This window comes from Gopherus flavomarginatus, chromosome 10 (genome assembly GCF_025201925.1).
Source record: "Gopherus flavomarginatus isolate rGopFla2 chromosome 10, rGopFla2.mat.asm, whole genome shotgun sequence".
NCBI classification, from domain to species: domain Eukaryota; kingdom Metazoa; phylum Chordata; order Testudines; family Testudinidae; genus Gopherus; species Gopherus flavomarginatus.
This window is the reverse complement of record NC_066626.1, coordinates 82,478,739-82,501,596: the sequence shown is the minus strand read 5'-3', so window position 1 is coordinate 82,501,596 and position 22,858 is coordinate 82,478,739. Positions and strand designations below refer to the sequence as shown.

Sequence of the window (22,858 nt, the reverse complement as noted above, 5' to 3'; positions counted from 1 at the left end):
CAGAAGGGACCACTGTGATCATGAGTCTGACCTCCTGTATAGCATAGGCCATAAGACTGCCCTGAAGTAATTCCAGTTTGAACTAGAGCAGAGCTTTTAGAAAACATTCAATCTTGATTTAAAAATTTCCAGTGATGGAGAATCCACCAGAGCTCTTGGTAAGTTGTTCCAATAATTAATTACCTGAAGTGTGGTTGATAAAAGTAATAGTGTTGATGTAATATACTTAGACTTCTGTGTGGCACTTGATTTGGTACTGCACAAGATTTTGAATAAGAAACTAGAACAATATAAATTCAGCATGGCCCATATTCAGTGGATTAAAGACTGTTAAGTCTCAAACAGTAATTGTAAATGAGGAATCATCACTGAGCATGTGTGTTTCTAGTGGGGCCCTGCGGGGCCTGGTTCTTGGCCCTACACAATTTAACTTTTATCAGTGACCTGGAAGAAAACAAAATTATAAAATTTGCAGATGACACAAAAAATTGGGGGCAGGTACATCATAGAGTCATAGAACTGGAAGGGACCTCGAGAGGTCATCTGGTCCAGTCCCTGCACTCGTGGCAGGACTAAGTATTATCTAAACCATCCCTGAGAGGTGTTTGTCCAACCTGCTCTTAAAAATTTCCAATGACGGAGATTCCACAACCTCCCTAGGCAATTTATTCCAGTGCTTAACCACCCTGACAGTTAGGAAGTTTTTTCCTAATGTCCAACCTAAACCGCCCTTGCTACAATTTAAGCCTTTTGCTTCTTGTCCTATCCTCAGAGATTAAGAAAAACAATTTTTCTTCCTCCTCCTTGTAACAACCTTTTACATACTTGAAAACTGTTATCAGGTCCCCCTTCTCTCTCTCTTTTCTAGACTAAACAAACCCAATTTTTTCCATCTTCCCTCATAGCTCATGTTTTCTAGACCTTTCATCATTTTTGTTGCTCTTCTCTGGACTTTCTCCAATTTGTCCACATCTTTCCTGAAATGTGGCACCCAGAACTGGACACAATACTCCAGCTGAGGTCTAACCAGAGTGGAGTAGAGCAGAAGAATTACTTCTCTTGTCTTGCTTACAACACTCCTGCTAGTGCATCCCAGAAAGATGTTTGCTTTTTTTGCAACAGCATCACACTGTTGACTCATATTTAGCTTGTGGTCCACTATGACCCCCAGATCCCTTTCCGCAGTACTCCTTCCTAGGCAGTCATTGCCCATTTTGTATGTGTGCAACTGATTGTTCCTTCCTGAGTGCAGCACTTTGCTTTTGTCCTTATTGAATTTCATCCTATTTACTTCAGACCATTTCTCCTGTTTGTCCAGATCATTTTGAATTTTAATCCTGTCCTCCAAAGCACGTGCAACCCTTCCCAGCTTGGTATAGTCTGCAAACTTTATAAGTGTACTCTGTATGCCATTATCTAAATCACTGATGAAGATATTGAACAGAACTGGACCCAGAACTGATCCCTGCAGGATGCCACTCGTTATTTTCTTCCAGCATGACTGTGAACCACGGATAATGACTCTCTGGGAACAGTTTTCCAACCACTTTTGCACCCACCTTATAGTAGCACCATCTAGGTTGCATTTCCCTAGTTTATTTATGAGAAGGTCATGCCAGTATCAAAAGCTTTACTAAAGTCAAGATATACCACGTCTACCGCTTGCCCCCTATCCACAAGGCTTGTTACCCTGTCAGAGAAAGCTATCAGGTTGGTTTGACATGATTTGTTCTTGACAAATCCATGCTGATTGTTACTTATCACCTTATTAACTTCTAGATGGTTGCAAATTGATTGATTGCTTAATGATTTGCTCCATTATCTTTCCAGGTATAGAAGTTAAGCTGATTGGTCTGTAATTCCCCAGGTTGTCCTTATTTCCCTTTTTATAGATGGGCACTGCATTTGCCCTTTTCCAGTCTTCTGGAATCTCTCCTGTCTTCCATGACTTTTCAAAGATAATTGCTAATGGCTCAGATATCTCCTCAGTCAGCTCCTTGAGTATTCTAGGATGTATTTCATCTAATTTGTCCAAGTAATTTTTAACTTGTTCTTTCCCTATTTTAGCCTCTTCTGATCCTACCTCATTTTCACTGGCATTCACTACGTTAGACATCCAATCACCACCAACTTTCGTGGTGAAAACGGAAACAAAGAAGTCATTAAGCCCCTCTGCCATTTCCACTTTTCCTGTTATTGTCTTTCCTCCCACATTGAGTAACGGGCCTACCCCGTCCTTGGTCTTCCTCTTGCTTCTATTGTATTTGTAGAATGTTTTCTTGTTACTCTTTATGTCCCTAGCTAGTTTGATCTCATTTTGTGCCTTGGCCTTTCTAATTTTGTCCCTACGCACTTGTGTTATTTGTTTATATTCATCCTTCGTAATTTGACCTAGTTTCCACTTTTTGTAGGACACTTTTTCGAGTTTCCATTCATTGAAGATCTCCTGGTTAAGCCAGGTTGATCTCTTGCCAGACTTCCTATCTTTCCTACACAGTAGGGTAGTTAATGTCTCTGAAAAACTGCCAACTGTCTTTTATTGTTTTTCTCCATAGACTTGCTTCCCATGGGATCTTACCTACCAACTCCTTGAATTTGTTAAAGTTGCCTTCTTGAAATCCATTGTCTTTATTGTGCTGTTCTCCCTCCTACCATTCCTTAGAATCATGAACTCCACCATTTCATGATCACTTTTACCCAAGCTGCCTTCCACTTTCAAATAATGCGGAGGATATATCACTGATAGCGAGTGATCTGGATCACTTGGTACACTGGTCCCAGGCAAACCATGTGTAAATGTGTTGGGCATATGTACAATGGCAGGACTCTACCCTGGGAAGCAGGGACTCTGAGAAGGACTGGGGGCTCTTGATGGATAATCACCTGAACATGAACTCCCAGTGTGATGCGGTGGCCAAAAGGGCTAATGCAATCCTGGGATGCATAAACGAGAATCTCAAGTAAGAGCAGAGAGGTTATTTTATCTCTGTATTTGGCACTGGTGGAACCGGTGCTGGAACCCTGCCCCCCGTTCTGGTGTTCACAGTTCAAGGAGGATGTTGATAAATGGGAGAGAGTTCAGAGAAAAACCACGAGAATGAATAAAGAATTGGAAAACCATCCTTGTAGTCACAGACTCAAGGAGCTTAGTTTATTTAGCTTAGCAAGGAGAAGGTTACAGGATGACATGATCAGTCTGTAAGTACCTATGTGGGGAACAGAAGTTTGATACTGGACACTTCAGTCTAACAGACAAAGGCACAGCATTATCCAGTGGCTGGAAGTTGAAGCTAGACAAATTGAGATGAGAAATAAGGTGCAAGTGTTTAGCCGTGAGGGTAATTAACCACTGGAACCATTTACCACAAGTTGTGGCGGATTTTCCATCACTGGCAGGCTTTAAGTCAAGGTTGGAAGTTTTTCTAACAGATCTGCCCTGGTTCAACCAGGAATTAATTCAGGGGAGACCGATGGCCTGTGTGACATGGGGGCAGAGCAGATGATCGCAGTGGCCCCTTCTGCCTTATAGCCTATCACTTGCATAAAGGATCCAACTTCATTTCCAGCCCCAAACTCTGGGGTCTGGTGGTGCTGCAAGAACTCGACAGAACTTGTAGATCAGTTACATACGTCTCTGCTGAGCCCGTCCTGTCTCCCTGCCCAGAGCCGCCCGTGAGGATCGTCAGCTCTAATGAGGACGCCGCACACATCTACCTGGCCTCGGAGCGCGTGGTGCTGGCGTGCGAGCTGTCCCATGCCGACGGCCCAGTGCAGTGGTACAAGGATGGGGTGGAGGTGGAGGAGGGCAAGCACCTGCTTCTGGAGTGTGAGGGGCCCCATCGCAGGCTCGTCATCCCCTTGGCCCATCCGCAGGACACGGGGGAGTTTGTGTGCAACGCGGGTGGAGACTCCGTCTTCTACAACATCACAGTGACAGGTCGGTAATGTTCCCTGGCCTCCCAGTGGGTGGGTCAGCAGCGCTCCCCCATTATCCCAGCTAGCAGGTCAGTGACACCCCTGGTTCCCTGGCAGGTGGGTCATCAGGGCCCCCTCATTATCCCAGCTGGCAGGTCAGTGACACCCCTGGTCCCTCAGCGGTTGGGTCAGCAGCACTCCCCCGTTACCCCAGCTGGCAGATCAGTGACACCCCTGGTTCCCTGGCAGGTGGGTCAGCAGGGCTCCCCCACTACCCCAGCTGGCAGGTCGGTAACACCCCTGGTTCCCTGGCAGGTGGGTCAGCAGGACTCCCCCTTTACCCCAGCTGGCAGGTCAGTGACACCCCTGGTTCCCTGGCAGGTGGGTCAGCAGGGCTCCCCCTTTACCCCAGCTGGCAGGTCTGTGACACCCCTGGTTCCTTGGCAGGTGGGTCAGCAGGGCTTCCCCACTACCCCAGCTGGCAGGTCGGTGACACCCTGGTCCATGGCAGGTGGGTCAGCAGTGCTCCCCCATTACCCCAGCTGGCAGGTTGGTGACACCCCTGGTCCCTGGCAGGTGGGTCAGCAGTGCTCCCCCGTTACCCCAGCTGGCAGGTCAGTGACACCCCTGGTCCCTGGCAGGTGGGTCAGCAGCACTCCCCCGTTACCCCAGCTGGCAGGTCGGTGACACCCATGGTCCCTGGCAGGTGGGTCAGCAGGGCTCCCCCACTACCCCAGCTGACAGGTCGGTGACACCCCTGGTCCCTGGCAGGTGGGTCAGCAGCGCTCCCCCACTACCCCAGCTGGCAGGTCAGTGACACCCCTGGTCCCTGGCAGGTGGGTCAGCAGGGCTCCCCCGTTACCCCAGCTGGCAGGTCGGTGACGCCCCTGGTCCCTGGCTGGTGGGTCAGCAGCACTCCCCCGTTACCCCAGCTGGCAGGTCAGTGACACCCCTGGCCCCTGGCAGGTGGGTCAGCAGGGCTCCCCCGTTACCCCAGCTGGCAGGTCGGTGACGCCCCTGGTCCCTGGCAGGTGGGTCAGCAGCGCTTCCCCGTTACCCCAGCTGCCAGGTCAGTGACACCTCTGGTTCCCTGATGGCAGGGCCGGCTCCAGGCACCAGCCGAGAAAGCTCGTGCTTGGGGTGGCAGATTCTAAGGGGCGGCTTCTGTCCAATCCTAGGGTGGCACGGCCACTTTTTTTTTTTGTTCACTGCTCTGGCCGCCCTGTAGTGGGTGGTGGCGCGGAGGAGGGAGCGCCCTGCTGGGAGCAGGCTGCGCGCTCCGTCTGCCCCAGCCGGTGCCAGGTCTGCAGCAAGCCCGGCAGGGCAGCCAGCGTCCTTCCCTCCCTGCTGCCCGGAGCGGCGCGGAGCCCTCCTGGCAGGCAGCGCGGCGGGAGGGGCCGAGTGGTGAGCGCCCTGGATGAAGGAAGCCCTGGCCGCCCCCTTTCTCTCTCTCCCCCCTCACTCCCTCCCTCTCCCCCCGGGAGTGACCCAGCCGGCAGCCTCTCTGCTGAGCCCGTCCTGTCTCCCTGCCCAGAGCCGCCCGTGAGGATCATCAGCTCTAACGAGGATGCCGCGCACACCTACCTGGCCTCGGAGCGCGTGGTGCTGGCGTGCGAGCTGTCCCGTGCCGACGCCCCAGTGCAGTGGTACAAGGACGGGGCGGAGATGGAGGAGGATGAGCACCTGCTTCTGGAGCGCGAGGGGCCCCATCGCAGGCTCGTCATCCCCTCGGCCCATCCGCAGGACACGGGGGAGTTTGTGTGCGACGCAGGCGGCGACTCCGTCTTCTACAACATCACGGTGACAGGTGGGTGTCGGCTCCTTCCAGCCCTGGATGCCCCCACTGAGTTGTCCCCCCTTTTCATAGCGGCTCCCACCCAGCCCATAGTGCCAGCATCCCCCGTCACGGCCCAGGCCCGTCTCGGCTCGGTGTGGTACAAACACAGGACACAGGCAGTGCCTCTCACAGGGGCTCACAGGCTGAGTACGAGCCAGGAGATGGACGGACAGACGGGTGGGGGAGCACATGGAAGCATGGGCAGCTTGATGGGCAGTGGTCGTTGCTCACCAGCAGCCCAGCATCGTCACGTTGTTCGCAGGTCTCCCAGCAAAGGAGAGTTTGGGGGGGTGGATAACGAGGTTGCCTTGCAGCTGTTTCTGGGAGCGCTGCCCGGGCAGGAAGCACCAAGGGACTTATTTGCAAATGTAACTGGTGGGCAGTGGAGGCACCACGTGCTGAGCGGAGGGAAGCGTCGACAGCCAGTGAGAGGTAGGTGGGGACAGGCCAAGAAGTGCCTTGGAAGTGAGACAAGCAGCTTCCGTTTGGTGTGACGGAGGAGAAGCCGGCAGAGAGAATCAAAGCATGGGGATATGGCCACAGTGACAGGCCAGGAAAATGACCGTGGCAGCAGCAGGTGAGTGGGGCAGGACGCGTTCGTCAGGGCTGGAAAGCAGGCTGTTGCAGTGACAGAGAGACGAGAGGATGAGGCCTGGACACGAGGGTTAGCTGTGTGGGTGGGTAAGACAGACCATATTCTAGAGACGCTATCCAGGCAGAATCAGCCGGTTTTGGACACTGGTTTCTCTCCAGGGCCTCATGTACCGGCTAAGGTGAAGCTGATGCCAAGCTAGGGGCCTGTTTGTCTCTCACAGAAATTGAGAAGTAAGGCAGCAGGAGGGCCTGGGGAATGAAGAACCCATTGTAGCTATGTTGGATTCGAGCTGAGGGCTAGACATCCCTGGGAGAGGTCAGATCCCATGCCCAGATCTTAGTTTGAAGGGAAGGACTTGGCTGGGGAGCGGGAGGTGGGGCTGTGAGCTGTCAGCACAGGAGGTGGGGAGTGGAATCTGTGTTTGCAGATGAGTTTACCCAGAGACACGGTGGGGGACCAAGGCCAGAGCCCTGTGAAGCTGGAAGGGTGTGACACATTCGGGGTTAACCAAGGTGACTCGCTACTGCTCAGAGCGTGAGGGAGCCCACTGGGGGAAACTTGCCCCAAACGACCGCTGCTGGCTACACGAGTGGTCCCCTCCGGGCTCCGTGAACCCCGCTCTTCCCTCCGCAGGCCAGCAATTCGCACCCCCAGCCCTCCGTCCCCTGAGTGAGGTCTTGGGCAGCGCAGAGAGACCCTGTCACTAAATCTCTGGAGATGGTTCCCCCCTGAGCTTGGCACAGGTCCTTCCAACCTGTCTGTGCTCCCCACTGCGCACACACCCCCAAGTAGCCAGGCCTCCACTCCTGGCCTCCAGAATGCACAGATTTGCTCCCTCCGTGCAAGCAGGCCCCCATTCACTAGCTCCCCTCTGTTCAGTCCTGTCCTCAGCACCCAGCACTTAGCCGGGGCTGCAGTAAAACAAAACAGAGGTTTTGACAAAGCTGCAGAGAGATTCAGAGAGAAGCCAGGAGACGGGCTGGAAACACACGGCTACAGACCAAAGAAAAACACAACCCGCCATACGCACCGACTCCGGGGCACTCATGGGGAAAAAATGGTGGGTGCTGAGCACTCACTGGCAACTCTCCTATCAGCACCTCCCCCCAGCGCCTCCTGCCCGCCAGTGGGCCCACCGATCAGCGTCTCCCCTTCCCACCCTGCACCTCCCACCCACCGCAATCAGATGGAGGCTCTGAGGGGAAGCGGGAGGAGTGAGGACAAGATGTGCTCGAGGGAGGTGGAACAGGGCAGGAAGAGGTGGGGTGGGGCTTGGGGCAGAGTCAGGGGATCCAGCACCCCCTGGAGCCTGTACTACTTGTTAGTAAGTTGGACGTGTAAAAGGTTCAGAAAAGGGCAACAAAAATGATTAGAGATGTGTCACGGAGTCCACGGGCGATGCTCTGGAACTGCTCCCCACCAAGCCAGTCAGGACTCTGGTGAAGTCTCCTCTTTCTCGGAGCAGACTGTCTGCAGGGCAAGAAGCTCACACGGCTTCACCTCCTGGGTCTCTGCTTGGAGCATTCAGCATCCTCTGCCCGTCCGTGCGCTTCCCACAGCGAACCCGCCCAGGCGGGGTCCTGGGGAAGCCACAGGGTCCTGCACCCCCACTTTGCAGTCAGACGTGACTCTCAGCCAGCCAGTAACACAGAGGTTTATTAGATGACAGGAACAGGGTCTAAAACAGAGCTTGTAGGTACAGAGAACAGGACCCCTCAGCCAGGTTCATCCTGGGGGGGCAGCGAGCCAGATACCCACATCTGCACTCACTTCTTGTCCCCCATTAGCTCCAAACTGACTCCCCCTCCAGCCCCTCCTCCTCTGGGCTTTGTTCCTTTCCTGGACCAGGAGATCACCCGATTCTTTTGTTCTCCCACATCTTTTGTGATCACCTTGCAGGGGGCCATTAGTTGTCAGGAGACAGAGTGCCGGCCATTTATGCACACTGGCCCTTTGCTCTGCAACAATCTCACCCCCTAGAGACATAAGAAATGCATAGGGGAAACTGAGGTACCCAGACCATATTTGAAGGAAACATTAAGAACAGTCCCATTTCGTCACAGGGTGTGGAACAGCTGCTGTATGAGGAGAGATTAATAAGACTGGACTTCTCAGCTTGGAAAAGAGATGACTAAGGGGGGATATGATTGTGGTCTATAAAATCATGACTGATGTGGAGAAAGTAAATAAGGATGTGTTATTTGTGCCTTCTCATAACACAAGAACTAGAGGTCACCAAATGAAGTTAATAGGCAGCAGATTTAAAACAAACAAATGGAAGTGTTTCTTCACACAACGCACAGTCAACCTGTGGAACTCCTTGCCAGAGGATATTGTGACAGCCAAGATTATAACAGAGTTCAAAAAAGAACTAGATATGTTCACGGAGGATAGGTGCATCCATCCTATTAGCCAGGACAGGCAGGGATGGTGTTCCTAGCCTCCGTTTGCCAGAAACTGGGAATGGGTAACAGGGGGTGGATCACTTGATGATTCCCTGTTCTGTTCATTCCCTCTGGGACACCTGGCATTGGCCACTGTCAGAAGACAGGTTACGGGGCTACATGGACGATTGGTCTGACCCAGTGTGGCCATTTTTATGTTCTTAAGCTCCTTTCCTGTCTGAGAAGGTGTTTCTCACTCACTGGCTCATCTAGACAGAGCTGGGCCAATCCAGAGAGCTGGGATGCACATTTTTCATGAGACATTCCTGCTGGCAGAGCATACAGTCTCATGCGTCTTTCTCCTGAGGACCCCCCTGTTCCAAGTCTTTTTCTTGGGCTCTTTAGTGCTGTGTGAAGGCCCAAGACTATACCTTGTCTGGCCTGTAAACTCTTGGCTGGGCTTGGGAGAAAGGTGTCAATTGTTCTTACTCCGAGCTCTGAGAACCTCTCTGCCCTGGGGACTGTCTGGCCTCCAGCAGCTTTGGAACACAATAGTCTGCGGTACATAACTCTGGGAATACTTTCCAGCCAGCCAGCCCACAGTAGCCGTGGCTGCAAGCAAGGTCTTAGCCCGCCTGGGCATGTCCCTGGGCACAGACTCAGAACTGTGCAACCCCCGGCTGTTGCCTGGATCTGGAGGGGGAGGAGGAGACCCAGAGAGGCCAGAATCAGGGAAGCTAAGAGGAGGAGCATGGCCGGCTGTGTGAAGGTGGCTGACAGATCTAGGAGGATGAGGATGGAGTGCTGGGCCTGAGCCTTGGTTAGAAGGGGCACAAGAGATTTGGGCGAGGGCAGTTTCTGTGGTGTGCTGGGGGTGGGAGCTGGGCTGGAGGGTCTAGGACAGAGCAGGAGGAGAGGAACTCCAGTGTGTGCAGGGAGCTTGGGGAGGAAGGGAGATGGGGCGAGAGTCGAAGAGGCAAGTGGGGCAGGATGGGTGCTGAAGATGGGAGCGATTGGCACTTTGTGTTGTGAGGGGATGAGCCAGAGGAGCGTGAGAAACAGAGGGAGGAGGGGAGTTCAGGGAGACCAGGAGCTGGGACTGGATGGGGTCCTGGGCACAGGTGGAGGGGTTAGAGGAGGAGAGCAGAGACTCTGTATGACTGGGGAGGAGGAGGGAGAGTTGTGGGAGGGGCAGGTGAGCCGAGGGGAGGGGGAAGGGCAGGTCACATTTCGCCAGCTTTCTCTTGGCAGAAATTGGCAAGATCCTCTGGTCACATGGCGAATGCTTCCCTCCAGGCTCCCTCCCAGGTCACTGCCCCCCTCCTGCTCTGATATAGGCTCCTATTACCCCTGTCCCATTTTTCACATTTGCTGTCTGGTCACCCTACTCCTCACTCTTCAGATCCCTCCCTCCAGGCCTCCCTGTCCGGCTCTGCACCCTCCCTCCTGGCCGGCCCACATGCCCCTTCCCCAGTTCCCTGCTTTCTGCCCCCGACTCCAGCCAGTCTCCTCCGTTCACTCTGTGACTGCTGCCTATGGGAGTCCTGTGGGCTCAGCCCTCGGCGGCTTGTCCCCTCCAGCCTGGGAGTGTGGCCTGCGGGCTGTTAGTGTGTGTAGCAATGTCACCCCACCCGCGGTGCTCGTACGGCCTGAGGCTATGAGCTTTGTGGGGCTGGAATCCCGGCCTCCTCTGGGCTTTGAAATAGCCCTGCCTCTCAGGGTGCTGCCGCACTCATGGTGATAAAGAACCTGGTCTCTCAGCCCCACAGGTGCGCATCGCCCCGGTGCCCGAGGCCAGGTGCCTCCAGGAGCTCGTGGCAGGGCTGCCGCTGCTCCTGGAGTGCGAGGTCTCCCCGCCCGATGCCCCTGTGCGCTGGCTCAAGGACGGGGAGACTGTGCCCTCGGACGACGTCGTCGCCCTGCAGGCAGAGGGCTGTGCCAGGAGGCTGTTTATCCGCTCTGCCCGCCCCTCAGACTCCGGGACGTACACGTGTGACGTGGGCGAGGATGCACTGAGCTTCACCGTGACCGTGAGCAGTAAGCTGGGGGCTGGGCGACGGTCCCCTCCCTGGGAGCAGGGCTAACGCCCACAGGCAGCGCTGGGGGGGCTGTGCCTTACACTCAGATAGGAAGTCGGGGGTCTCTGCCCTGAGGTGCTGCCTGGCCAGTCACTCTGTGGGGCTGACCCTGTATCCAGCGCTGCCTTGGCCGTCGACCCCAGTAGGGCAGCAAGCGTGGCACAGGGGCTTGCCAGTGAAGCATCTGGGCTCGACGGTGCATTACCAGAGCTGGCACTTGTCAGACCCAGCAGGGCCTGGGCTCCGGCTCCTGGTCCCTGTGTGGCCAGCAGGGGACCAGCCTGCTGCCCAGCCAGCCCCTGCGGACACAGCTCTGCTCTGAAGGTAAATGAAGATCCTCAGAGTCCTGAGCCCTGGCTCTCCCTGTTACGGGGGTGACTGCAAGGAGCTGGGCCCTAGGGAGAGAAACAGCAGCTACCCCCGACACGGAGAATGCAAGCGACTCTGCGGCTGCATCTAACGCAGAATGAGCCACATCCCCACCTGATGAGGGATGGCCAGTCTAGGCTCTGCATCTCCCCCAGACAGCTGCCCCCAGGGTCACTTCCTCACCCTCTTCCTGGACATCCTGCCTTGGAGAATAGGTGGGGTGGCTGGCTGGGAGTGACCCAGCCGGCAGCCTCACTGCTGAGCCCGTCCTGTCTCTCCGCCCAGAGCCGCCTGTGAGGATCGTCAGCTCTAACGAGAACACCGTGCACACCTACCTGGCCTCGGAGCGTGTGGTGCTGGTGTGCGAGCTGTCCCGTGCCGACGCCCCAGTGCAGTGGTACAAGGACGGGGTGGAGGTGGAGGAGGACGAGCACCTGCTTCTGGAGCGTGAGGGGCCCCATTGCAGGCTCGTCATCCCCTCGGCCCATCCGCAGGACACGGGGGAGTTTGTGTGTGACGCGGGCGGCGACTCCGTCTTCTACAACATCACAGTGACAGGTCGGTGACACCCCTGGTCCCTGGCGGGTGGGTCAGCAGGGCTCCCCCGTTACCTCAGCTGGCAGGTCTGTGACAACACTGGTTCCCTGGCAGGTGGGTCAGCAGGGCTCCCCCTTTACCCCAGCTGGCAGGTCAGTGACACCTCTGGTTCCCTGGCAGGTGGGTCAGCAGGGCTCCCCCTTTCCCCCAGCTGACAGGTCAGTGACACCTCTGGTTCCCTGGCAGGTGGGTCAGCAGGGCTCCCCTGTTACCCCAGCTGGCAGGTCGGTGACACCTCTGGTCCCCGGCGGGTGGGTCAGCAGGGCTCCCCCACTACCCCAGCTGGCAGGTCGGTGACACCCCTGGTCCCTGGCAGGTGGGTCAGCAGGGCTCCCCCTTTCCCCCAGCTGGCAGGTCAGTGACACCTCTGGTTCCCTGGCAGGTGGGTCAGCAGGGCTCCCCTGTTACCCCAGCTGGCAAGTCGGTGACACCTCTGGTCCGCGGCGGGTGGGTCAGCAGGGCTCCCCCACTACCCCAGCTGGCAGGTCGATGACACCCCTGGTCCCTGGCAGGTGGTCAGCAGGGCTCCCCTGTTACCCCAGCTGGCAGGTCGGTGACACCTCTGGTCCCCGGCGGGTGGGTCAGCAGGGCTCCCCTGTTACCCCAGCTGGCAGGTCGGTGACACCCCTGGTCCCTGGCAGGTGGTCAGCAGGGCTCCCCTGTTACCCCAGCTGGCAGGTCGGTGACACCTCTGGTCCCCGGCGGGTGGGTCAGCAGGGCTCCCCTACTACCCCAGCTGGCAGGTCGGTGACACCCCTGGTCCCTGGCAGGTGGTCAGCAGGGCTCCCCTGTTACCCCAGCTGGCAAGTCAGTGACACCCCTGGTCCTCTGGGGGGAGATGACAGGTGGGCTGGGCTCTCACCAGCACCGAGCCCCTGGCCCTGAGTGGAGAGCCCAGCCCCCCGTCAATGTCCAGCCTCGGCCCTGAGGGGACAGCCCTGCGCCCCTGTCAGCGCCCGGCCCCCCGTCCTGAGGGCAGAGCCTGGCCCCCTGTCAACGTCCAGCCCTGGCCCTGATGGGAGAGCCCTGCGCCCCTGTCAGCATCCATCCCCCGGTCCTGAGGGCATAGCCGGTCCCCCTGTCCATGCCCGGCCCCTGGCCCTTATGGGAGAGCCCTGCATCCCTGTCAGTGCCCAGCCCCCCATCCTAAGGGCAGAGCCCGGCCCCCCTGTCCATGCCCGGCCCCTGGCCCTGATGGGAGAGCCTTGTGCCCCTGTCAGCGCCCGGCCCCCCATCCTGAGGGCAGAGCCCGGCCCCCCTGTCCATGCCCGGCCCCCGGCCCTGATGGGAGAGCCCTGCACCTCTGTCAGTGCCCAGCACCCCGTCCTGAGGGCAGAGCCCGGCCCCCCTGTCCATGCCCGGCCCCCGGCCCTGAGGGGAGAACCCTGCACCCCTGTCAGTGCCCAGCCCGCGATGCCTCTGGAAGAACTGGGGTCTGGGTCTGACAGAGGCTGTGATATCTGAGCTCCTTGGGCAGCTGCTCCCCACAGGTAGCACAAGCTAGCAGAGACTTTTCCTAACGACCATCAGGCTGCAGCCCCAGCACCCACCCAGATCCCGCAGAGCACTGGGGAGCCCAGGCCGCCTGATGGTCATGGGCAGTGGCCGGGGGTCTTGCTAGAGCAGAGTGGGGTCCATGGGAGTAGGCAGGCTGGAGTTGGGTAGAACAGACCCCCTGCCCTGCAGTGGGTAGAGATTGGGTATCCCTGAGCCCATCGTGTCCCTTCCGTTCGATGTGCCCAACAGAGCCCCCAGTGAGGATCCTGTGCCCCCAGGAGCGCTCCCTGGAGCTGCGGGCTCTGGCGCTGCAGCGCCTGGAGCTGAGGTGTGAGCTGTCTAGAGCAGACGCCCAGGTGCGCTGGTTCAAGGACGGGCTGGAGGTGGATGAGACAGAGAACTTGCTGCTGCGGGCAGAGGGGTCCCAGCGCTGGCTGATTGTCCCGCAGGCCCGGGCTGAGGATGCCGGCGAGTACATCTGTGAGACAAGGGACGAGTCCGTCTCCTTTGACATCAGGGTGTCAGGTGAGCATGGGGGGCCAGGTAACGTGGGGCACAGCCTCCTTATCTCTGTGACATCTGCTCTGTGACCGTCGTTGATAAACTGAGCAAAGCTCTTCCCCCACTCCGGGTCCATCACCCTCTCTCGGCTGCTCTTGGTGTCTCACGGGTTCCCGCTCTGGTTATGGTCGCTGGGGAGAGTGAGCCGTACGTTTGCCAGTGGTGAGCATCTGCTGGCATGACTGCTCCGTGTCATACATGTGCCCCAAGGCACAGCCATACGTGCTGTGTCTCCTCAGGCCTCAGGAGCCATCCCGTGATCTGCTCCCTGCAGCTCTTACACCCACCATTGCTCTTCTGTGGCGTGAAAGGAGAAATTGGCTGTGCTGGACATTGATTCAAACCAACAGGCCAGGGTGGGGGCAGCATTGTCCCCTCGCTGCCTGGGCCAGTGCTGCCCTCTCCTTTCAGAGCCCCCGGTGAAGATCCTGCAGCCGTGGCGAGCTCCCCCCACCCTGAAGGCTGTCGTGGGGGAGACGGTGACTTTGGCCTGCGAGCTCTCGCGCGGGAACGTGCCGGTGCAGTGGGTTAAGAATGGCACCAGGCTGGAAGCTGGCGGCAGCCTGATCCTGGAGGAGGAGGGTGCCCATCGGCGGCTGGTCATCCCTGCGGCTGGAGTGGAGCATTCTGGGAAGTATGTCTGCGATGCGACTGATGACAGCAGGACGTTTACTGTCCAAGTGTGTGGTGAGTGAGAGGCTGAGGAGGGCCCAGAGACCTGAGTAGTGCTCCCGTGAGCAGGGCAGTGCTGGGGGAAGCGAGTTCCCTGGGTGGGGGCATTGTCACTGCTGGAGGTGACTTTGCAGCCAGATTTGGGCTATAAAGTGATGTCCCCACAACCCTCTCTTGCCCCAGGCTGAATCTGTTGCCCCCTGCCTCACGCTGCCCCCTGAGAACCAGACCTGAGTCCCAAGCACAGCCTTGGCATGCCTGTCACTGCCCTGGTGCTCATCTGGACTCTGTTTCCAGTGGCTAGTCTGTCCAGGGACAGTTGCTGAGTCTGCGCACTCAGGCTCAGGGCTTGTGCCTTGGCATAGGCTCCAGTGGGTGCTCTTGGAGAGCCATGGTGAGTCTGTGGGGGGGTCAGCAATGGGGTGAGCAAGGTGTCACGGACCCATAGGATGGGGGTCATGTCCCCCACATGGGGACAGGCTCTGGAAGGCCCCGTCAGGAGGCCATGCCCCCAAAGGGTCTGTGATGGAGTAGGGGCTGTCTGTGTGGGGGATGGGAGAGCTGGGGATGTCTTTAGGGGAGGGACAGGATCTTTAAGCCTGTAACCTGGGCCAGGTAGGGGGGAGGGGATTAGCACCTTGGCCCGGGAAGCTGGACAAAGGAATCCGCCGGCTGGAGGAGGGGCAGTTCAGTTTCGGTTTGGGGCTGGGTGAGGGGAATTCAGGGGATCCTATGCTGGGATCCAAGCACCCTGAACCCCGAGAAGGACTCGACTGAGGGGTCCTGGTTGGGCCTCCAGGCTCTGCTGTAACCTGCATTCCTGTTGTCCAATAAACCTTCTGTTTTACTGGCTGGCTGAGAGTCACTGTGGGTCCCAGGAAGAGGGGTGTAGGGCCGGACTCCCCCACACTCCGTGACAGGGTCTCACTCCGCCTCCAGGCAGCAAGTCCCACGGAGACAGATCCTGAGGGAGAGTTGTACCATCTATGGCGGAGTCACAGGTCTGATGCTCTGGAGCTGCTCTGTAGAAAGCCAGCAGGACTCTGAGTAGCGTGACTCCCCTCAGGGCAAGGAGCTTCCTGGGACTGACCTGGAGTATTCAGCATCCCTGTTCACACCATACACTTCCCCTTGGTGGGTCCACCTGGACGAGACCTCTGGGGAAGCCAGAAGGGCCCTGCACCCCAGCTACACAGTCAGCAGTGACGCTCAGTCAGCCGGTAAAACAGATGGGTTATTAGTCGACAGGATCACAGCATAGAACAGATCTTGTTTGCACAGAATCAGGGACTTTCAGCCAAGTCCATCTTGGGGGGCCCTGGTCTGGACACCCTAGACTCCCTACTCTCTGAGTTACCCATAGCAGACTGCCCAGCTTCCAGCAACCCGACCTCCAACACACCCATTGCTCCCCCTCCTGATCTTTGTCTCATTCCCTAGGCAAAGTGTCATCTGGTTGCACACCCTCCTGGGTCTCAGATTATGAAGGACATCGTCCATCACTTATGTGCAGGCAGCCAGAGCCATCTCACCTGTCCCCAAGGGTCTCAGTAAAAGTCACACATCCTTATTCCCACCATCTAGGCATTGGTGCAATAAGCCGGGAAACTGAGGCACACAGAGTATTCATGCAAAACAGTAAGACTCACACAGGCTCACATACAGCATAATAAGGAGGAAAAACCCACTTTGTCACACCATCTTAGGGGTCAGCGCCCCCTCCGCCAGCGTCTGCAGGGACACACAGCCAGCACAGGCTGACAGGTGGGTTATTAGTCACCTGGTCCAGCCCTGGAAGCCTTTGGGGAGCCCAGAGCCCAAAGCCCCATCCCTCCGTCGCATCGACTGACCTCCTCAGTCAGACTCCGCAGTTACCTCCCACTGCTTCCTGCAGCCAACACAACCCCTCACCCCCAGCCCTTTGTTCCCGAGCCCAATGGGGAATGCAGCTCAGCCCCCTGCCCAGGGGTGGGGGGTGCAGATCTCTCTGGGGCACTGGTTGCTGGGCATCTGTGTCTGGGTAGTCGGATTTGCCACTGTCTTCTCAGAGCTCCACTGATATGGGACCTAAGGCCCCAGACAGCTGGGAGCCTGTCACGTCTGTCTTTTCCCCTGCTCCCAATAGGCAACAATACAGCATATAGGGGAAACTGAGGCAGACACAGACTTGATAAAAATAGTATCGACAATTCCCACTTGGGTGCAGCAGGCCCAGCTCGCCAGCCTGAGTTTCCCAAGTGGTCTGTGCCCGTTTCTGTCTCCTTGGCAGTCCCTGCAGGCCCCAGAGCCCTGGCAGCTGCACTGGTTGTCTCCTCCCAACAGGAAATCGAGGGGCATGATGTGAAACAGGCTAATCATAGGCAGGATGCTCAGGGCCCAGTTGGGCCCATCCTGGTCCTGGGGGGCCTGCGCTAGCCTGACCACCCACTCAGAGCAGGCCAAGTCCTGGGCCTGTGTCGGAGTTCCCAGGCTGGAGTGGAGCAGGTCTAGTCTGGTGCCCGTCTCTGACAGCGACCAGCCCCAGGCTCTTCCAGGGAAGATACAACTGCCCTGCAATGATGGCTGGGCCCAGGGGAATCACCTTCCTATCCCCAACATTGGCACAGGGGGATTCAGCGCCCTCACACGTAGTGCAGTGTCATGGAGGCTCTTGTCACTGTTGTCCATGCAAATATTGAATCCTTCTGATGCCTGCTGCGTTCTTGGGTGCAGTGAAACCTTGTGGCAGTGAGTTCTATAGACTGGTTAATCGTAGCTGCTGTTTGTCTTGGTTCTGCCAGACCCTCCCGTGACGATCCTGGGGCGGAGTGAGCTGCAGACCCACCGCCGCTGCCTGGCCACAGAGGACCTGGTGCTGGAGGTGACGCTCTCCCATGCCCACGGAGAGGTGAAGTGGTACAAGGATGGTGAGAAGTTGCAGGACATGGGGCGCGTGCGTCTGGAGGAAGATGGGGCGCGGCGCGCACTGGTCATTCTGGGCATGGAGAGCAAGGATGCGGGGGAGTATCTGTGTGACAGCCATGATGACAGCCTCATCTTCTGTGTCGCCGTGGAAGGTACGGCTGAGCTGCCGCTGCCGCTGAGCTCCTGTCTGGTGGGTGGGTGAGGGCCCTGCCTGGCATTGGGGAGCAGTGCAGGAGCTGGGCGGCCCCTCTGGAGGGATGGGCCCTTTGCTGCCGGGCCCCACAGAATGAGGGTGTGAGGAGCCTTACTCACTGGGCTAATGGGGGTCTGTGATGGGAGTGAGCAGGGCACTAGGCAGGTGGGTGATGGCACTACATGACTTAGGCTAGCTAAAATCAGAGGAGACTGAGGAAGGACAGAGGGCCCAGCCAGGCAGGCGAGGGAGGGGGCAGAGGGCCCAGCCAGGCAGGCGAGGGAGGGGGCAGAGGGCCCAGCCAGGCAGGCGGTGGAGGGGGGCAGAGGGCCCAGGCAGGCAAGGGAGGGGGCAGAGGGCCCAGCCAGGCAGGCGGTGGAGGGGGCAGAGGGCCCAGCCAGGCAGGCGGTGGAGGGGGGCAGAGGGCCCAGGCAGGCAAGGGAGGGGGCAGAGGGCCCAGCCAGGCAGGCAAGGGAGGGGGCAGAGGGCCCAGCCAGGCAGGTGGTGGAGGGGGGCAGAGGGCCCAGGCAGGCAGGCAAGGGAGGGGGCAGAGGGCCCAGGCAGGCAGGCGAGGGAGGGGGCAGAGGGCCCAGCCAGGCAGGTGAGGGAGGGGGCAGAGGGCCCAGGCAGGCAGGCTAGGGAGGGGGCAGAGGGCCCAGCCAGGCAGGCGAGGGAGGGGGCAGAGGGCCCAGGCAGGCGGTGGAGGCAGGCGGCAGAGGGCACAGCCAGGCAGGCAGTGGAGGGGGCAGAGGGCCCAGGCAGGCAGGCTAGGGAGGGGGCAGAGGGCCCAGCCAGGCAGGCGGTGGAGGGGGCAGAGGGCCCAGGCAGGCAGGCGAGGGAGGGGGCAGAGGGCACAGCCAGGCAGGCGGTGGAGGCGGCAGAGGGCACAGCCAGGCAGGCGGTGGAGGGGGCAGAGGGCCCAGGCAGGCAGGCGAGGGAGGGGGCAGAGGGCCCAGCCAGGCAGGCGGTGGAGGCAGGCGGCAGAGGGCCCAGCCAGGCAGGCGGTGGAGGCGGCAGAGGGCCCAGCCAGGCAGGCGGTGGAGGCGGCAGAGGGCCCAGCCAGGCAGGCAAGGGAGGGGGCTGAGGGCCCAGGCAGGCGGGGGAGGGGGCTGAGGGCGCACCCAAGCCGGTGGGGAGCGGGCAGAGGGTCCAGCCAGGCGGGGGAGAGGGCTGCAGTGGGGGCAGATGACATACAGTGTGGGCAATGCAGGGCGCACCCACTGGAAGGAGTAATCTGGACCCTCAGGCTCTGCCCTGGGCTCTGAACTCCCTGTGACCCCTTGGGGAGAGCCCTGAGCAGCCCCATGCACCCCGCTTGATGTGCGGCCATGAGCGAAGAGTAACCCCAGCTGCGGCCGCGCAGGGCTGGAGAGTGCATGGACAGCGCCTGCTGAGACCGCACTGGGAGGCTGAGCCCGAGGTGCAGCTCCAGGCTCTGGTCTCCCAGCTTCAGAAAGGGTCCGGTGGGTGAAAGGGCCTGGGCGAGCTTCCGCATAAAGAGACTGCAGAGGCTGAGGCAGTTCGGTTTAGAGGAGCCCCATGCCACAGGCTGACGAGGTGTGTCTCTAGGAGTAGCACAGAGAGGGGGATTGGGTGTGGCTGGTTGCCCCTCCTTTAACAGCAGACCATGGGGTGCTCAGTGAAATGGGAAGGCACTGTATTTAATAGTGGCAGCAGGAAATGCTGTTGTATTTTAGACACTACACACGTAACCTGTGGAACTCCCTGCCACATGGTATCCTTGAGGCCAAGAGGTCAGTGGGATTCAGAGAGCAGTAGTGTTCTCATGGGTTCTGGGAATATCCCATTACACGAACTGTAATAGCTCTGAAAGGGCTGTCAGCCCATGTGTCCATTCCTAGCCCTAGTGCAGGGGTGGGCAAACTATAGGGTGACCAGACAGTAAATGGGAAAAATCGGGGCAGGAGCTGGGGGGTAATAGGAACCTATATAAGAAAAAGACCCAAAAATCGAGACTGACCCTATAAAATCAGGACATCTCATCACCCTAGCAAACTATGGCCCGTATGATATTTTAATACAGCTCTCGAGCTCCCGCTGGGGAGCAGGGTCTGGGGCTTGCTGTGACGCAACAGGGAGCGGGGCGGATTTGACCTGGGAATGTTGCAGGGGGGTTACATCTAACCTGCTTCTCGCTTGCATATATATACCTGCCCCTGGAAATTTCCACTACATGCATCTGACGAAGTGGGTATTCACCCACGAAAGCTCATGCTCCAAAACGTCTGTTAGTCTATAAGGTGCCACAGGACTTTTTGCTGCTTTTACAGATCCAGACTAACACGGCTCCCCCTCTGATACTTGTGCCCCAGTGAAATATTCAGGGGAAAGTCTGTCCCAGCTGGGACTTCCCCCTGCAGCCCATGGAGAAGCCCCTCTCCCTGTGCCCCAGAGCGGGGCTCTGACCCCATCCTGCTGTCTCAGTCCCGGCTCGGATCGTCCTGGGTACCTTCTGGAGCGGAGGAGGGGAGCTCAGCTGAGGCAGAGAGTGTGCCTTCCCGCCGGCTGGTACTTGGCCAAGGTCTCTCCATGGCCTGCCTGGAGTTTGTGGCTGTTACTTCTGTCAGCCACCTGTCTAGCGTGTAGTCTGCCTGTCTGTGTCAGTCGGCCCCTCTGGAGCAGAGCCAGTACGTCTGTTGGGACAAGTTGTCACGGAGTCCCCGGGCGACGCTCTGGAACTGCTCCCCACAAAGCCAGGCAGGACTTTGGGGAGCCTCCTCTCCCTTGGAGCAGACTGTCTGCAGGGCAAGAAGCTCCCATGGCTTCACCTCCTGGGTCTCTCCATGCAGCATTCAGCATCCTCTGCCCCCCCGTGCGCTTCCCACAGCGAGTCCTCCCAGGCGGGGTCCTCGGGAAGCCACCGGGTCCTGCACCTCCACTTTGCAGTCAGACATGATTCTTAGCCAGCCAGTAACACAGAGGTTTATTTAGAGAACAAGAACACAGTCCAAAACAGGTCTTGCTGGTACAGACAACAGGACCCCCTTTTAGTTAGGTCCATCTGGGGCCCCAGGGAGGCCCCAGCCCCGTTGGGAGGCCCGAGCCCTGTCGGGACTCCCTTCCATTTCCCAGCCAGCTTCCAAGCTGAAAACCCCCCCAGCCTCTCACCCAGCCTTTGTTCAGCTTCTCCGGGCAGAGGTGTCACCTGGCCTCTAACCCCTTCCTGGGTTCTCATGTTACCTGCTCAGGTCTCCTCCCTCAGGCCAGTCTTCCATCCCTCAATGCAGACCGTCCTCCCAGGCCAACTCTCCCCACTCAGCATTCGCAGCCAACAGTTAGAACAGTCCCAGTTCATCACAGGCAGTGCTGTCTGGCAGGCCCTCTGGCACGCTGTCCGCGTGCAGCCTGTCCAGCATGCATGCAGTGGGTTGCTCTGGCTGTGGGGTGTGAGGCACGCCTGACCCCAAGCCTGGCCTCTGCCCCATGCAGTGACGCTGCCTCTCTCTGACTCCTCAGATCCCCCTGTTTGCATTGTGAGGAGCAAGGGGGTCCGGGAGCAGCAGTGCCTGGCGGCCGGCGATGACTTGGTGGTGGCCTGTGAGGTGTCTCGGCCCAGCGCTGCCGTCCGCTGGCTCAGGGATGGCCAGGAGCTGGTGGCCAGCGAACGAGTCCGGATTGAGGACCGGGGAGCTCTCAGGCAGCTGACCATCCTCAGGGTCCGGCCCAATGACTCTGGCTCCTATGTTTGTGACGCTGTTGGTGACCGAATGGTGACGACCGTGGAGGTGGCAGGTGAGCCGTCAGGGGCCATTGTACATGCCAGCTAGGTGGGCTGGGCGGATGCAGAGCAGAGCAGGAACGCTGTCCGTCCCAGCCAGGCTGGGGGCCTGTCAGCTCTCACTGGCTAGATGGGGCTGATGGGGTCAGTACCTGGAGGGGAAAGCCCCTGGGACTGCCCCCGTGCTGCAGGTAGTGGGGTGAGGTTCAGTGAGGGTGCTCTCCCTTGGCAGCCAGTGCAGTGTGCAGGGATTGGGATGGTGGCTCCGGCTACTTGTGATCCCAGAGCTCTCTCCCTAGTGTCCTCGCCAGATTCCTTTTCCAGAGATTTCATCGTGCTTCCCCCAAGCTTTGCTGGATGCAGGATCCTTCAGCACTTCTGGTCCTAAACTCTGGTGTTGTTGCTGCAGCCAGTGACCCCTACCCCGCTCCCCACAGCACCCCCTGCTGGGAGAGGCCGGGCTGGGGTAGCCAGGAACCCCCCCACCTCCCACAGCCAGTGACCCCTACCCCGCTCCCCACAGCACCCCCTGCTGGAAGAGGCTGGGCTGGGGTAGCCAGGAACCACCCCCCCACACACAGCCAGTGACCCCGACCCCACTCCCCACAGCGCCCCCTCCTGGGACAGGCTGGGACCAGAGCAGCCGGGAGCCCCCCGCACCACATGCAGTGCTCCCAGCATAGGTTGACCGTACGTCCCATTTTGGCCGGGACAGCCCCCTTTTTAAGCTCTGCCCCGGCTGTCCCGATTTTTTGGCAGCAGTGGGCATTTGTGCTGTTTGCTTTGCTGACTTGATCAGTGGGACAAATGCCCCCTTTTGTCAGAACAGTGGGGTGTGCAGGAGGGTGAGCGGCAATGCCAGCCCCGCACGGGTCGGGGGGGAGGGAGGGCTCAGGGGAGCAGCGTGGGCCAGCCCTGAACGAGGAGCAGGGCTCAGGTGAGTGGCTCAGGCCAGCCCCACAGGGTGTCCTGTTCACCCTCTCCCAGCCTGCTCCCCACAGCGCCCCGGAAAAGCTGTCCCAGGGCTGCCTGGTCACTTCCTTTCCCCTCTGGCTCCAGCCCCCCCCGTTCGCGTTGTGAATAAGGAGGAGGCCAAGATGCCCGTGGAGGTCCTGGAAGGGGAGAGCGTCACGCTGGTTGCCCGGCTCTCCCAGGAACAGGCTCCTGTCCAATGGCTGAAGAACAAGCGGGTGCTGCGTTCCGGGGCACGGCTCTTCCTGGGCACCAAGGGGCCCTCGCACAGCCTCACCATCAAGCAGACGGAGCTGGGTGACAGCGGCACCTTCAGCTGTGACACTGGGGACGATGAGGTGCACTTCACCCTGCGAGTGAGAGGTGAGCCAGGCTGTGGGGGATGTCATTGACTGACCGGCTCCCTGCCCAGCTCCTGCCCAGCCCGCGGATCCCAGCCTGGTTCTCTTCCTGGCTCCCTGCCAGTGATGAGCACCCTGCCCAGCTCCCTGCCTGGCTCCCTGCCCGGCTCCTGCCCAGCCCGCGGATCCCAGCCCGGTTCTCTT

At 58.8% G+C, this 22,858-nt stretch overlaps 1 protein-coding gene across 1 annotated transcript in view; it reads left to right on the top strand.

The window, feature by feature from the left end:
* Positions 1-22,858, top strand: part of OBSL1 (obscurin like cytoskeletal adaptor 1) — a 60,849-nt gene that overhangs the window by 21,381 nt on the left and 16,610 nt on the right. The window contains exons 10-22 of the mRNA XM_050916741.1: positions 3,665-3,937; positions 4,165-4,400; positions 4,465-4,491; positions 4,622-4,659; positions 4,725-4,789; positions 5,000-5,722; positions 10,493-10,768; positions 11,464-11,736; positions 13,522-13,797; positions 14,245-14,520; positions 17,286-17,561; positions 21,080-21,355; positions 22,401-22,676. Of these exons, the coding sequence (XP_050772698.1) occupies positions 3,665-3,937; positions 4,165-4,400; positions 4,465-4,491; positions 4,622-4,659; positions 4,725-4,789; positions 5,000-5,722; positions 10,493-10,768; positions 11,464-11,736; positions 13,522-13,797; positions 14,245-14,520; positions 17,286-17,561; positions 21,080-21,355; positions 22,401-22,676 (3,291 nt within the window). The remainder of the gene's footprint in view (positions 1-3,664; positions 3,938-4,164; positions 4,401-4,464; positions 4,492-4,621; positions 4,660-4,724; positions 4,790-4,999; positions 5,723-10,492; positions 10,769-11,463; positions 11,737-13,521; positions 13,798-14,244; positions 14,521-17,285; positions 17,562-21,079; positions 21,356-22,400; positions 22,677-22,858) is intronic.